Source organism: Martes martes (assembly GCF_963455335.1).
Source record: "Martes martes genome assembly, chromosome: 1".
Classification (NCBI taxonomy): Eukaryota; Metazoa; Chordata; class Mammalia; order Carnivora; family Mustelidae; genus Martes; species Martes martes.
This window is the reverse complement of record NC_137888.1, coordinates 193,598,936-193,613,564: the sequence shown is the minus strand read 5'-3', so window position 1 is coordinate 193,613,564 and position 14,629 is coordinate 193,598,936. Positions and strand designations below refer to the sequence as shown.

Here is a 14,629-nt window from a genome sequence, read left to right as displayed (position 1 = left end):
CTTTTTATGTGCTTTTTAATCTTGGGCTCCCTCAGATACAGGGACTTGGACTGGGTGAGAACAGACCCTCAGAGGCATTCCCAGGTCCTCCCCCCATGACTCCAGCCTGTGCAGCCTGCTGGCCACTGGGTGCTCCCTTCCACTAATCGCTGGTCGGAGGTGTCATGTCCTACTTGGAGAAATAGCTAAAGAATGCAAACTTAAAGATAACATTAAAAATTTTGAGACAGTCATGCAGAATAGTAAACCTTCAGTGACGAGAGCTTCTGAGCTTAGGTCCCTGGTGACTACACTGGGGCTTGCCCATAAGGCTGGCCCTGAGTCGTGGCCGATGGGAGGGTGGGCTCCAGAGGTATCAAGGAGATGTCCAAATCAGTGCATGGTGACCCTCGAAGAGGACCACGCTGAGAATCACGGAAAGACCTCTGGCTTTTGGGATCTATACGCGCTGGTACTGTTAAGAGATCGGGGGGGGGGGGGGCGCCTGAGTGGCTCAGTGGGTTAAGCCTCTGCCTTCGGCTCAGGTCGTGATCTCAGGGTCCTGGGATCGAGCCCCACATCAGGCTCTCCGCTCCATAGAGAGCCTGCTTTCTCCTCTCTCTCTGCCTGCCTCTCTGCCTACTTGTGATCTCTCTCTGTCAAATAAATAAATAAAATCTTTTTTAAAAAAAAGAGAGATCGGGGAAACAGAGGCATTGATTATTGGGATTGGGGACAGGGGCGACTTTTAGGTATCTGTGAATACTCCCCTTGTTCCAACATTTAATCATCCCTCTTGTCTCTGGCTTAATTGCGTGGTCTGGTACTGTCAGAACAAGAATGAATAGTGGAGGGGACAGTGAGCCCCTATGCCTTCTTCTGAGTCTAATTAGACAATTCTGAGCTGTTTGTACTGAAGCTGATGCTAAATTTGGTTCACAATCAAGTGCCTATTTCTGTTCTCTTAAAGATTGTTTTCAGGAGTAAGACATTCATTAAATGTCTTCTAGGCACCTACAGAACACACCACCCAGCACTAGTTCTCTTTCAACTCCATACAGGATGCCTCACATGAATACACTCATGGGATGATTCGAACAGGATGTCAAGTGGGAGTTTCCTTGTAGTCCGAGGTTGAGGTGAGGACAGAGTGGCACTAGGCACCACAGGTTCTAAGGAGAACAGTCTTTGAGCATCACTAGAGTTGTAAATCCTTCCTCCACTCACCACCCCCAAACCCATTTGAGGATAGACAATTGGCCCATCTTTCGTTTGCCCTGTGAGCATTGATGAGGGGCCCAACAGGAAAGAGACTAGGGTTTGTGGAAAGAGGTTCTTGCCTCCAGGGGGCGCTGTTTCCTGCTGGGAGCCTGATGAGAAGCCGGGTAATGCTCCAGGAGACTTCTATATTTTGAGGAGGGGTGCCTGAAGAAGGGTGAGTCCAGCACTGGTCAAACGTCTGTAAGCAACAGACATACTAATATGTCTGTGCACCTGCCTGAAAAGGGGAAAGAGACCTAGTGGGAAAGAGCGAAGGTTGAAGAAGGGACAGCACTGAAGTGGCCTGTGTCGGACCAGCAAAGATCTGTGTTTCTCAAGAGTCAGGTGAGCCAGTGTGGAAGAGAGCGGTCATCTCGCTTAAACCCAACAAGATGGCTGCTCTTGGATGAGGTCCACACGAGGGCAAGAATCTTGCCGTAACTGCTGATGGCAGTTGCTATGTGGGTGGACCCGTTGGGGCGTGTTGAAGAGCGGTGGGTCCTCTGTAGAATCCATCAGAGCCTCACAAGAGAGCCCCATGCAGGTGCTGGGCAGCACCGAAGGCACCAGAGGCCAAGCTGGGTTGTAAGAAGACAAGGCACAGTGAGAAGGGCAGCCTGGTAACTGCTGAAGAGGCTAGAACCTAGAAGCTTGAAGGAAAAATCATGTAGAGCTTTGAACTAGATGCAAAATCAGAGTCTCCAACTAGCCTGGCCTAAGGGTACTAACCTAAAGTTGTCAGAAAGTAACGGAACCCATACAAGTTACCACGTAGAGGTGGGGAAGCAGGAACTCCGCATAGTGGGCTGAGGACAGAGTCAAGAAAGGAAGGAGGGAAGGAATTGTTTCCTGCTTCTACTAAGCCCTGACATGTTTTGGGGGTGAGCAGGTAAGGCCCCACTATTTATTCTTTGACTTTCTTTGGGCTGAGCATGAGTAGGTCCAGGCACCTTCCCCATGCCCTCTGACAGCATGGCTGTGGAATTATGCTAATTCCTAGCTTGAATTTAAATAGTCCCCACCTGTTTGCTCCCCCAAGTTATGGGCTTGGGTCAGTGTAGGCCTTCGGGGGCATGGTGGGGGGAGGATGGCCTTCTTCCTAAAGAGAGTAAGATCCGGTTGGAGAGCCCTGGTTACACACCCAGCCCCTCTGGAGAACAGTACTACAAAGGACAGGCTCGGTGCTGAATTCAAATCCCCTGTGACTTACTCATTGTCTTTTAGATGATGTTAGGATGAAATCTGGGAATTTTATAAATGGTGAAAATCTGTAAAGAGGGAAAGACTTCAAAGTGTTTTTTAGTCCATCCTGCCCTGATTATTTGTCAAGCCACGGTTTTGTACCCAGTTCATAAAAGACAAGCCAACCAACTTCTCCAAACGTCCGTCACTGGGCCTCTGGGTATCTTATCCCTGAGTCCTCCCCATCACGTGTGTTTGTCCAGGGAGCGGCATGATCTCTTCCCTCATGTGGTCGGCAAAGCCCCTCTTAGCGGATAGCATGCAGCTAATAGTCTCTCTTGTCAGGGGAGGCCGTCTTGAAATCACATCATTTCCTACCCCCCCCCACCCCCGCCCCCGACTAGTCTTTCTCAGTCTAGATCCAGTGGAAAAGGGAGGACTGGGTTATTTCAGTTCCGGCAATGGACACATCAAAATTGCCTCCCTCTTCCCTCCTCTTTCCCTGGAGGACCTAATTTATTTCACGCATTTTGACCTATCCCTGCTTAGAAACCGCCGCTGTGATTCTGTTTTGAGGCATTTCCCTGCTGCCTTTTTTGGCCCCCAGGCAAACCCAGGCCACAGTTCCCCCTGCACAATGATGTCAGTCTGGCTGCTGGGCCCAGCTGGATGGAGGTGTGTTTTATGAAGTTCAACCCTGCACCCCGGGCCATAAATACACGTTGTGCACATAAATGTACAGCTAACATTGCCCAGACCCCTCCGAAGCACCATGTTAATAAGCAGACAGTAAGTCTTTAAAATATGGAAAAGCAGTTAATCTTTCCGCTGGCAAATCCTTTGTAGGGGGTGTTTTCCTGTGCTTCAGGATAGCTGCATGCAAGGCTTTTCATCTCCTAGGATTTGGGGGGTGGGGGAGAGAAGTTTGCTGTGGGGCTTCATTGAGAACACTTGGGATGCTTCTACTAAGAGAAGAAATTAAAATATTAATAAATAATTAATAATAATAAAATGGAAAGCAATAATATCTTGCCCTTCTCCTTAAGCGGAGAATCACTCTGGGTCTGCCCTCAAGGAACTTGAGCGCTAATAAGTCCCAGGCAAGACAACACATCTGCTGCCCCCAACGGGCTGGGTTGTCTGCCCCTGTCACTCCAGGAAGTCACCCAGCCTCTTGTTCCCCCCTCTGAAATGGGCACAAGCATGTCTTATTCCTGAAGCTTCTGTAAGAGTTTATTTACCCACTATGAGTCCCAGTTTTCTCTTTTGCAGAAGGAGGAAGTCAGTACTTGCCCCTTAGCCTAACACCCCATTTTATAAATATTTGAGGAATACTGAAACACCTTCTTCTAAAGAACTTCAGTGTTAGGGATTCAGCTCATTTCTTTTGACAATTACCCTGCTGGTCAGTTTCCTCCCTTCCTCCCCTCCGCTGGTCTGCTCCCTGGCTCTCTTCCCCCCACCCATGACATGGTAGAAGGAGCAGACTTGAGGGTGAGGTTGGGGGCTCAGCAGGCAGAGAGTGCCTTGGGCCAATACCTGCTTGCTTCATGGGCAAGAGAGCAAGGGAGTAGTTTGCCTCCCACCTGCTGGGCAGCCGTGACTTTTTCCGTGTGTCTCAGGCAGAGAATAGGAGTTGCCAGGGGGTTGATTTAAGGATGATGTAAGTGAGAGCTCTCAATTTGGAGATGACATAGTCTTTGCCTTATAAATATTTCATTTCATGTAGTACTTTCATTTCTTCTTATTGCTAAGAAGACCCTTCCTATGTTCTGCCTTTTGTTGCATTCAACTCACATGTGGTCCTAGTGTTGTTTAGTCCATTCATTCTTGCTGGGACTAACATGAGTCATGATGCATGGGTGGCTTACTGATTTGCCATCCCGAGCACATCTGATACACCTTATCCATCCCACTTACTTTTCTTGTTCTCCGTAGAAGAATTAAATGTCCTTACATGAATATTTCTAAATATTCTTAAATATTCATACTTTATTATAGTTTTGCAACATTGTTTTCCCACCTGCTGTGTTTGGGGGTATGCTTTGACAGCAATAAACAATCTCCTTTCCCCTTTCATCTGGTGCCAAGGAGACCACAGAATGGACACACTGTTGCTTACTTAATCCTTCTTTTTTTGATGGACTTTGAGATGGGTTTCCTTTTTTTTCCCCCTCCTTTCAGTGAACAGTGTTACCAAGAGCATCTTTGCACATGACTTCTTAGGTTCCTGAACAGGAGTATATCTTACTGAGAAGGAAAACTACTGAAAAAATAGGATCACTAATGATTTCCACTGTAATGACAGATTGTTCTCATTGTGGTCATATTCACTTTCCCACCAGCAGTGCAGAATAATGTTTGGTTTTTCAGACGCCATCGTTGGACATTACCATAGATTAAATTTTGGCCAATCTGCTAGTAAAAAGTGCATTTCATTACTTTAGTCTCATTTTAATGTATATTTTCTCCAACCTTTAGTGACATTGAACCCCTTTTAATGTATCAGGTGTCCATCTGAGTTTCCTCTTCTGTGAGTCCTCTTGTGGATTTTGATACCGGTGAGGCACTCACCTGCGCTTTGCTTCCCTTTCCCTCAAACTCAAGTTTATGCAGTTGTCCAGATTATTCTTTATATTTACTCTTCTGAATGAATCTTAGGACTGTTACCTCAAATTCCACCAAAAATCCCAATAAGAATTCCTTTGCTTGAATTAAAAGGTCGATTGAAAGAGGAATGACATCTTTTGCATAGAAGTGCTCCCTTTGGGGCACCTGGGTGGCTCAGTGGGTTAAGCATCTGACTTCGGCTCTGGTCATGATCTCCAGGTCCTGGGATCGAGCCCTGCATCGGGCTCTCTGCTCAGCAGGGAGCCTGCTTCCCCTTCTCTCTCTGCCTGCCTCTCTGCCTACTTGTGATCTCTGTCTGTCAAATAAATAAATAAATAATCTTAAAAAAAAAAAAAGAGGTGCTCCCTTCCACCCAATTGTACTTCCCCCCAATTCTTAGTTTGTCGTTTATGTTCAGTAAAATTTGGTCATTTTCCTCATAAAGAAGTCTTTTACTAGATTTATTCTTAGATATTTCATAGTTATCATTGATGCTCTCAATGGTTCTTTATTTCATAAATTTTTTTTTCATTGGTTATTGCCTGTGTCCAGGGAGAGGCTGTGGTTTCAGATGCTGATTATGTAACTGGTCATCTTGCTGACTTCTTTTATTCTAGTAGTTGGTCAGTGGGTTCACACGGGTTTTCAACGAACACACTAAGATCTGTTCTTCGGGTGACTTGGTCGTATTCACTTGTGGGTAGATTCTCAATGAGCATTTCAGGGTTTTTTTTTCACAGCAATTGGTCTGCTTGTGTTTTTACAGCTTGGCCAAATGTTGATAATTTATACTTTATCCCCAAAGGTGTGTTTGCTCTAGCTTTTCAAATTGTTTGCCATGGTATACATAATAGTCACTTAAAATGCTTAAATGCCTCTGGATCTTTTGGGTTTTAATGTGACTTTGTGATTTCTTTCTTCTGTGCCGAAGGCTGATTTATGTCAATGTTTTTTTAAACCAGAGTTTGGTTCTTTCAATTATCTTCACAGTTTTATTTGCATTTATTCTTCTGCTTTTATCTTTATAAATTCCATTCGTCACTGAGTCAACAAATATTTGCTGAGAACCTGCTCAGTCCCAGGCACACCTTTAGGTGCTGGGGATAGCAGATTGCTGGGGCCAGACAGACGTAGCCTTCCTCCCATGGAAACCGCAGTCTGTGGAGAAGGGTGGACCGGAAGCGATTCAGGAGGGAGCAGAGGCACAGGAGACCAAGAGGAAAGGTAGTCGGGTCCCTGGGTCCTTGACAGGACTGATTCAGTGACGTGGAAAGGACTACAGAAAATTGCAGTGGATTTGTGAAGAAAGGAGGGGCGCGGGGAAGTGAGCAGATTGTGGAGAATTCTTTTAGGATACGTGCTATGAAAGAGGACAGAGAAGTACGGCACTAGCTGGAAGCGAGGTCAAGGGAGAGTTTTGTTCATTTGTGAACTGAGGGGAACTATGCGATGGTCACCTTCCATCCCTTCCATCAGCCCCGTTGTTGGAGAAGCCTGAGAGCTGGTGGAGAGAGCCATCAATACCCAACCCAGAGTACCAGAGGGAAGACCAAGGATAGGGGCACAGGTGCAGGCATGTGTTCTTATTTTTTCCAACTTCTCCATCCAAAAACTTAGTTCATTTATTGGCAAACTGTTTTTCCCCAATAAACATGTTTAAGGCCATACTGCACATATTGGAGTCTGGGCTGTTCTTAAATTGTCAAGGATTACTTGAATGTTTTTTTTTTTTTAATTTTTAATTTCCACTGTTTATATATCTTTTGCTATTAATTTCTAATTATACCCTACCCTAAAAGAACATATCACTGATGCTTTTGACTCTTTGGAATGTGTTGCAAGTCCCTGGGTTTGAAAATAGCTCATATTCTTTTGTTTAGATATGAAGAATTTCCACTCCATTTTTAAATAGGTTATGTGTTCATCAATCACTTGTGGCATTTCTATCAGTTTGTACACTCTGATCGTAAAGGTTCATATCATAGCTTCTTTACTACTATACTATTTTTCAGTACGAACTGTTTTCTTTATTACATTTTAATGATTTTCCCTGTGAATATTTGTAGAAGAATACCACTAAACCTGTCCCTCTTTTTTTGTCTTTAGCATTTTCTGGTGTCTTTTTGTCCCCTCCTGTCATTCTTTTTTAGAAGTGTCTCTTTGCAAACGACATTATGCCAGTGTTTTTATAAGCCCAATTTAAGAATCTCTGCCTTTTATTTGAATTAATTCCTTTTTTGAGTCTCTGCCTTTTATATGTGAATCTAACCAACAGACATTAATTGTGATTGGTAATAATTTTCTTATTCCAGTAGTCGTGTGCATACGTGCACACACATGTGTGTTATTTACCATGCTCTCTTGGATTAATCAAATTTTCATCCTTCAGTTTATTTTCAATAATCACCCCTAAATTTTAAAGCAAAATTTCTACCTATATCTCCAGTTAGTTAGAATCTATTTTCCTCTGGATTCTGACATACCTTTTATTTCCTTTTTTCCATTCCCTCAAAACCTTAAAGATGTTGCTCCGTTTTCTTCATCTTAAGTCCCTCATTGAGAAGTGTGTGTCATTCTCATTCTTCTTTGAGTAATTTGTTTCTAGAGAAGCTTTTGGGATTGGTATGTATCTTTGATGATCTGAAGTTTCACTAGTGCATGAATGGGCCCTTTTAATGAAAAAAAAAAGTCAAATTTTTCTTCAGTTGGAAAATATTCTTTCCCTTTGGAGCTTCTAGTTTATATTTAAATCTCTTGTTCCTTTATTGGCCATCTGGTAGATTCATTTGGCATAATATTCTAGTCAATCACTTATTCTTTAAAGAGTTGTATGATCTTGGTTTCGCATTTGTCTTTGAGACTCCATTAAGGTGGCTTCATCATGGAAATCATTGGTTCTCTGATGAGCACCATCTTATTTTCATTCTGATAGGCATAATCCATTACAAAGAAGCCACCTGCTATAGCAGTGTCATTGTAGAGGAGAGAAGTTACCACGTGCAAAAAGGCGGAGGTAGAGCCAGCAATGTTAAAGTCTTAGTGAGGGGTGCCTGGGAGGCTCAGTCGTTCAGCATCTGCCTTCTGCTTGGGTCATGATCCCAGGGTCCTGGGATCGAGTTCCACATTGAGCTCCCTGCTCTGTGGGAAGCCTGCTTCTCCCTCTCCCACTCCCCCAGCTTGTGTTCCCTCTCTCGCTGTCTCTCTCTCTCTGTCAAATAAATAAATAGATCTTAAAAAAAAAAATTAAGTCTTAGTGAGACAGCAAGGTTGAAATTTTTCTCAAGCCAAGTAGAGTTGTGGAGAAGGGTGGGAGGAGGCATTGAAGAAGCATCTCTGAGCAAAGGCATGCCTTGTTCCCTGCCAGGGCTTAAGAAAGAAGAAGAAGAAGAACATAATTGTAGGATATTAGATGACTGGGCATCAGGCATTTGTAGACAAGAAACCAGTTGTGTTGTAATCTCTGAGCCATTTTTGGGTAACTCAACATAAGAGGTGTTAATTAGTAAAAATAAAAAGGTAGTCCTTTCTTCTCTTTATAATTTCCCACTACACAGAAGGGTCCTTCTTCATTGCATCTTGGCAAGCTGTGGCGATACACTTTAGGGAATAAAAACAAATTTGTGGAGAGAAGGACGAATGAAGGTACCACTTATGGAGAAATTGACCACTTTGTTCTGTCACAGTCTACCTCATCCGACTGAATGGAATTTAGTGAAATGTCCTGAAAAATTATATGACAGGGATTCTAGGTTTGGGGCTAAACATGTGGCTGATCTGTTTGCTCTGGAAGAATATGGGATTTTGTTTTGTAATTTGTTCCTCCAAAGAATCAGTAGTATTTCTTGCTCCAGGAGTGTTTTGACTTTGTCATTTCACTGTGTCGGGTGATGAGAGAGCAGGGGCCCATTAGGTTTACCTCCGTTGGACTAGCTGTCCTGATGGACGGGCTGTCAGCACAGCCTCACGGCTTGAGCCCCGGCACACGAAGCCCCAACGCTGTGAAACTCCAAACGACCAGCATTAATCTCATGCAAACATTGAACCTCTCTTTTGGGCAGACATTGTACAAAGTGGTAGAGGGAAGGGCCTAGAAACCTTATCATTTCGGGAGGAGAAAAACAAAGAACTTTGAATGTAAACTGGGAGGAGGAAGTGAGGCTTGGAAAAGCTGACCCCGTAGCCTTGGAAATTGGGCTCATTTAGCCAATCTGACTCTCTTGGTTTGTACGCATAACATTCCAGTCTCCCCAAGGTGAGTTTTATGAGCTATGTGTAGCCGCAGCCATAGGTTATAGACTGTTGTCTTTTCAGTGAAACTTGGTATTTAAAAATGAAAAGCCTCATGGAGGAGGCAATTTTCGTAGTAAGCAGTCTCTGAAAACTGTTTTCCAAAATACTAGAGGAGTTAACTCCCCAGGGGAGAAGGTTTCCTCAGGATACTTGACTTGACAGATGGTAAATGACCACTCACTGTCTCTGTCCTTCATATTCCAACAGGTCCTTTGTCATCCAGCAAATTCCAAGCAGCAATCTGTTCATGGTGGTGGTGGACAGCAGCTGCCTGTGTGAGTCCATGACCCCCATCACCATGGCACCCATTGAAATCAGGTATATCCTTTTGTGCGTAGGTCCAGCACTGCTGCTGAAGCTGGTGAGGGGAATGGACAGTAAGGAAACCTAGGGGAGAGAGACTAGAGAAGGGGAAATGACAGCCTTTCCACAACTGGAGAGAGAAGAGTCATTAAGGGAGTTCAGTACCAAAGTTTGAGCTCCAACATGCAGAATAAGGGAAAGTGACATCTGGGCAAAATGTGCCTTAACTACAGTCAACATAACGAATCCCTTAAGTGTGAACGTTTAAAGGCCCAGAAGATCAGAAGGCGTCCGGAGTCTTGTCATGGCTTCCATCCTGAGGTAAGTCTGTGAACCCTTCCTGTTCTCTTTTTCCACCAGATTCACCCTGAGAGTCTCATAATGGTCAAAGAACTGTAGCTAAGAAGTTTACTAGTGAGAAAACAATCCCTTGCCGTAGATCAGTGGAAGCAAAGGAAGACGGACAGGGCTCGCCTTTAGCCCCTCAGCGCCTTCGTGTTTGTCTGTGCTTCACGGTCTTATTCTATCTGTGTCTATGGTTAAAGCTTCTTTCCGATCTTCCTTTCCTCTTAGGTTGTGCTGTAGTTTTATTACTTTACCTTATTACATACGCTGTGGCTCTGGCCATCTTGATTTCCGTATTTCAAATTGTAGTTCGAATGATGTTTCCCGGCTGACTTCTCGACAGCCTTTTATTTACAAGAAGTCCATGCAAAGCAGAACTGGTAATATTGGTATCAGATCAAGAGTGACAGTTTAGGGGCGCCTGGGTGGCTCAGTGGGTTAAGCTTCGGCTTTCGGCTCAGGTCATGATCTCAGGGTCCTGGGATCGAGCCCTGCATTGGGCTCTCTGCTGGGTGGGGAGCCTGCTCCCCCACCACTGCCCCCCACCTGCCTCTCTGCCTACTTGTGATCTCTGTCAAATAAATAAATAAAATCTTAAAAAAAAAAAAGAGTGACAGTTTATACAGGTGGAATGATAAGCCTCCCAACCCCGTCACCACCTGAAGCCACAACTATAAAGGCACTCCATTCACACCAGAAGTCAGGATCTGAAAAAAAATTAAACTTAGCACTGAGAAAGATGAATACCCCCGAAGTACCATAGGCAAAAAAGCCTTTAAGTCTAGCAAAAAGAAGGGAAATTTAAAAATTAACTCTACCCCACTTCAAAAAACACAAAACTTGTCTAGACCAATCATTATTATGGGGAGCCTGGGAAGATCTCTATCTTTTAAAAATGCCACCAACACCAACTGACAGACTTTAAATCCCACCTTTAAATAGCAAATAATTTTAATGTGAAACTCTCCAAGTCCTAGAGAAGATGTTAAAGTCAACAGAGTACCAGTAAGAACTTGGAATTTATTGAGAATGTTTGCTTCCATATTCAAAGAAGTGTTCAGTAACAACATATTATGCAAATATATGCTGGAAAGGTCTTTGATCAAATTCAGTGATAAAATTCAAATAAAAAATTCTTTGTGTAAAATTCAAATACAAATAATAGTCCCAAACACAAAATCACTTCAGTTAAAACCAGAATGCCTATGTAGACAACTAAAGTCACTAGAGGAAAAATCTTCTGAAGTTAATAAGATAATTTACTTTGGTAAATAGAAGATCAACATTCAAATATTAGGATTTTTTTCTGTAAGTTTCTAGATCCAATAAGATGAGGTCAGTAGAACAGCATAGAAATTCTTAGATATGACAAAGGTTCAATTCAAAGGAAAAAATACGGATTAGATTTAAATGGCGAAATAATAGTCTCACAAGAAATTTTAGGGATTGGAGAAATCTTCCTATCCAAGACCAGATCGCTATGGAAGAAAACCAGAATTTCTTTATAAAAAATTATAATTTTTTGTGGAAAAAGATTACTTCAAGTCAATAACCAATTTATACAGTTTGAAAAATTATTGATAAATCAAATCATGAAGAGCTTTTTAAAACTGGTAAGGCAAACAACTATATATAAAAATAAACCAAGGGCAGGGAAGATACCAGTCCCTGGGTGAACAAGACCTACAAGGCAATGATGAAATCTCCAGCTATAGCCATCAAAAGCCAAAACACCCTTCACCCTACACTCCCACTCCTGGGCATCTCCACCATAGGCAGGTGCATGGGTGAGCATCATGGACTGGTAAATGACTTGCCCTCAGCACTCTCCATAGCAGCAAAGAACAGAGAAGAAAATCTTTCCCATCGCTAATACCGTAGAGCTAGAAATATGGAGTTGGAAGAATTTCCATCAACCAGTGAATAAAAAGCATGCTGCAGAAAGGATTACATTATATGATTTCATTTTTACAAAACAGAGCCCTCCTTTCCCCAAATGAAAAGAAGGAGGACATACCCAAAACCTTCTATAACTGTTTCTGCAATGATCAGGCCCCTTAGATGTCAACTTTTACTTATATTCTGACAGGAGAACATTAGACGGCCAATATTCTGCTGTTCTCTTTTGATCACAGCAGACATCTCTACCAACAGCCTTTACCTCTTGAGGGTTCTGCATACAGAGTTTCAGAACATTTTATGTGCTGACAACTAAAATCAGAGATGCTCATCATGAACTCAATGAAATTTAGACAAGTCCATTTCCTTGCACTATCTAGGTTCCAAAAGACTTGATTCCTACACTGGAGGGAGGAGGGGAGAGGTCTGGAGACTCAACACAGCTCGGAAAGTTGAAGGCATCTTGGAATCTGTCTGGTTCTAATGGTTCCTGTGTTTCCCTGTAGGAGAATGCAAGGGAGTGTGGAGGGGCGCCACGTCCGCAGGCCGAGATGGTCCTTGTTCTCTTCCCTCTGCTCTTGATGTTCTTCTCAAGGTGACATTGACTGAGATGTTCTCTTGGCATGCTAAATTATGGATAAACTGTGAACCAAAATATGGTGCGACATAGGGGACATGAAATATAGTCCAACCATCAGCATCTCATGATTCTAAACTGTGCGTGATATAAACTCTTAAAGATATGTTGACAAAAAAGTTATCTTTTTACTTTGCCAGTCATGCAACTGTGAGTTTGCTACATAATCACCCTTCATCAGAAATGGGACTGCGAGTGGGCAGTGTCCCTTCTGCTTGAAACCCATTGAAACCCATTTAAAACTGTGTACTTTTTAAATAAAGTATATTAAAATCATCACCTTTTGATTTTTGCTTTATTGCTCAGACTACAGACTGAATATTGCATGGAAAAGTCGCCCGCTCCAGATTCCGGGAAGGGATGGTTGTTGGCAGAGACTTTGTTCTAAAGCAGATTCTAGACAAATATTTCACAATTGTTTAGGTGCTACACTCTCTGTTATAAAAATATTTACAGAAGCAAATCAAAATATCATCTGCATGGGAAGAGTTTATGACAAAGAACCCTGAATATTTTTGAACTAAGCTTCAATAGAAATCATAATTTGGATGAGAACACAAGCTCCAGTAACACTCAAGTGTCGAACTGTTTGGGAGTAGAAAATAAAGCAGTAAATCCTAGGAATTCATTCTGAAAAGACTTGACAGAGGAAAAGAACAATGACTACAAATGACCCTCAAGCTTATTGCTTGAGCATTTGGTTTCTGGCTTCCCCATAAACAAGGGATGAAATCAGATCTCAAATATTACAAGATGTGAAACTACCCAGACGTGTAAGCATTCCTGAAACACTGGATCCTGACCCAAAGAAAACAGATTCCACTGGATCATAGTTACCAAATAAAGTGGAATAATTTCTATGCCTCGGTAGAATCGAGAATGCCTTATTTTAGAAGACAGACATCTGAAAGTCATGGGGAGAATGCCACTGAAATTGAAAACAAAACAAAACAAAAACAAATACATTATGCTGTTGATATTTTAGAAAAACTGATGGAATCATACTGCCGTATCCTAAAGTGATGCCGGTATTTATAAGAATAACAGTACTGCATTGCTCTCTTTCTTGAAATTCTAATGCCTCCAGTGTTGTTAACAATATAGCAATACTGTAACATGCCAAGTTGTCAAAATTCCAACAAGGATGGGGCTATATAGTATTGAAACCACGGTGGTCATTGATATTATTCGCTTCTGTGCACTAAGGAAATGAGTGAACTCATTCGTAGCCTACACAAGTACCAAAAATGCATTATATTTACACTAAATAACCATAATTTTTTTATAAAAACATTATGTGACCTACCATTCTCCTTTATATTTCTGGAGAACTGGCAAGAATAGGTCAAATATTTAATAACACCCATAACTGAATACTAATGATACAAACTGTGTGTCTGATAAATATTTATAATTTTGCTCTCTCTCTAGTCACTCTTCATTACCTATAAATCGACTCCCTGCTCTAAGCAGGGGTGTGGCGTCATTTTCAGTACCTTGTGTCATGACGACAGCATAGCTGAATCACCCTGTTGCTTTGTGATGTCCTCAGGCATCACCTTCAGGTGAATGACCCCCCCCAACACACACAGCACCTCAGAGTCTCTGTTCCCTCAGGGACTCCAACCAACTGGCCATTCATCTATTTGGATATCTAATAGTTTTCTCCAACCTAAGGTGTCCAGAAGAGAAATCTTGATTCCCCCTCCACCAAACTCTTTCTTTCCACCTGACTCAGCTTCTCAGACCAAAGTCCTTGGACACTGTCTTGTCTGCTCCTTCCTTCTCAGCCTGTAACTCAGAGACTCTCATTTCAACAATAATGGAGCTATACGGTATTAGGACCTTGGGTAAAGAGACGTTCCTCCTTCTTCTTCCATAAAAGAGATGGTAATCCCATTTACTCCCTGGGTTGGTTGTGAGGGTCACATAAATTAAGTAAACAGGGAAGGTATTTTTAAAGAGCCCCAGGGGGCGCCTGGGTGGCTCAGTGGGTTAAAGCCTCTGCCTTTGGCTCAGGTCATGATCCCAGGGTACTGGGATTGAGCCCCGCACGGGGCTCCCACATCGGGTTCCCCCATCGGGCTCCCGCATCGAGCTCCTGCATCGGGTTCTCTGCTCAGC

The 14,629-nt window shown here is 42.9% G+C and overlaps 1 protein-coding gene across 1 annotated transcript in view; it reads left to right on the top strand.

Annotated features, from left to right (window-relative positions):
* The window catches only part of CACNA2D3 (calcium voltage-gated channel auxiliary subunit alpha2delta 3), an 866,841-nt gene extending 854,057 nt beyond the window's left edge, over positions 1-12,784 (top strand). The window contains exons 36-38 of the mRNA XM_080820180.1: positions 9,529-9,639; positions 9,858-9,945; positions 12,375-12,784. Of these exons, the coding sequence (XP_080676306.1) occupies positions 9,529-9,639; positions 9,858-9,945; positions 12,375-12,467 (292 nt within the window). The 3' untranslated portion in view covers positions 12,468-12,784. The remainder of the gene's footprint in view (positions 1-9,528; positions 9,640-9,857; positions 9,946-12,374) is intronic.
* The last annotated feature ends 1,845 nt before the right edge of the window (positions 12,785-14,629 follow it).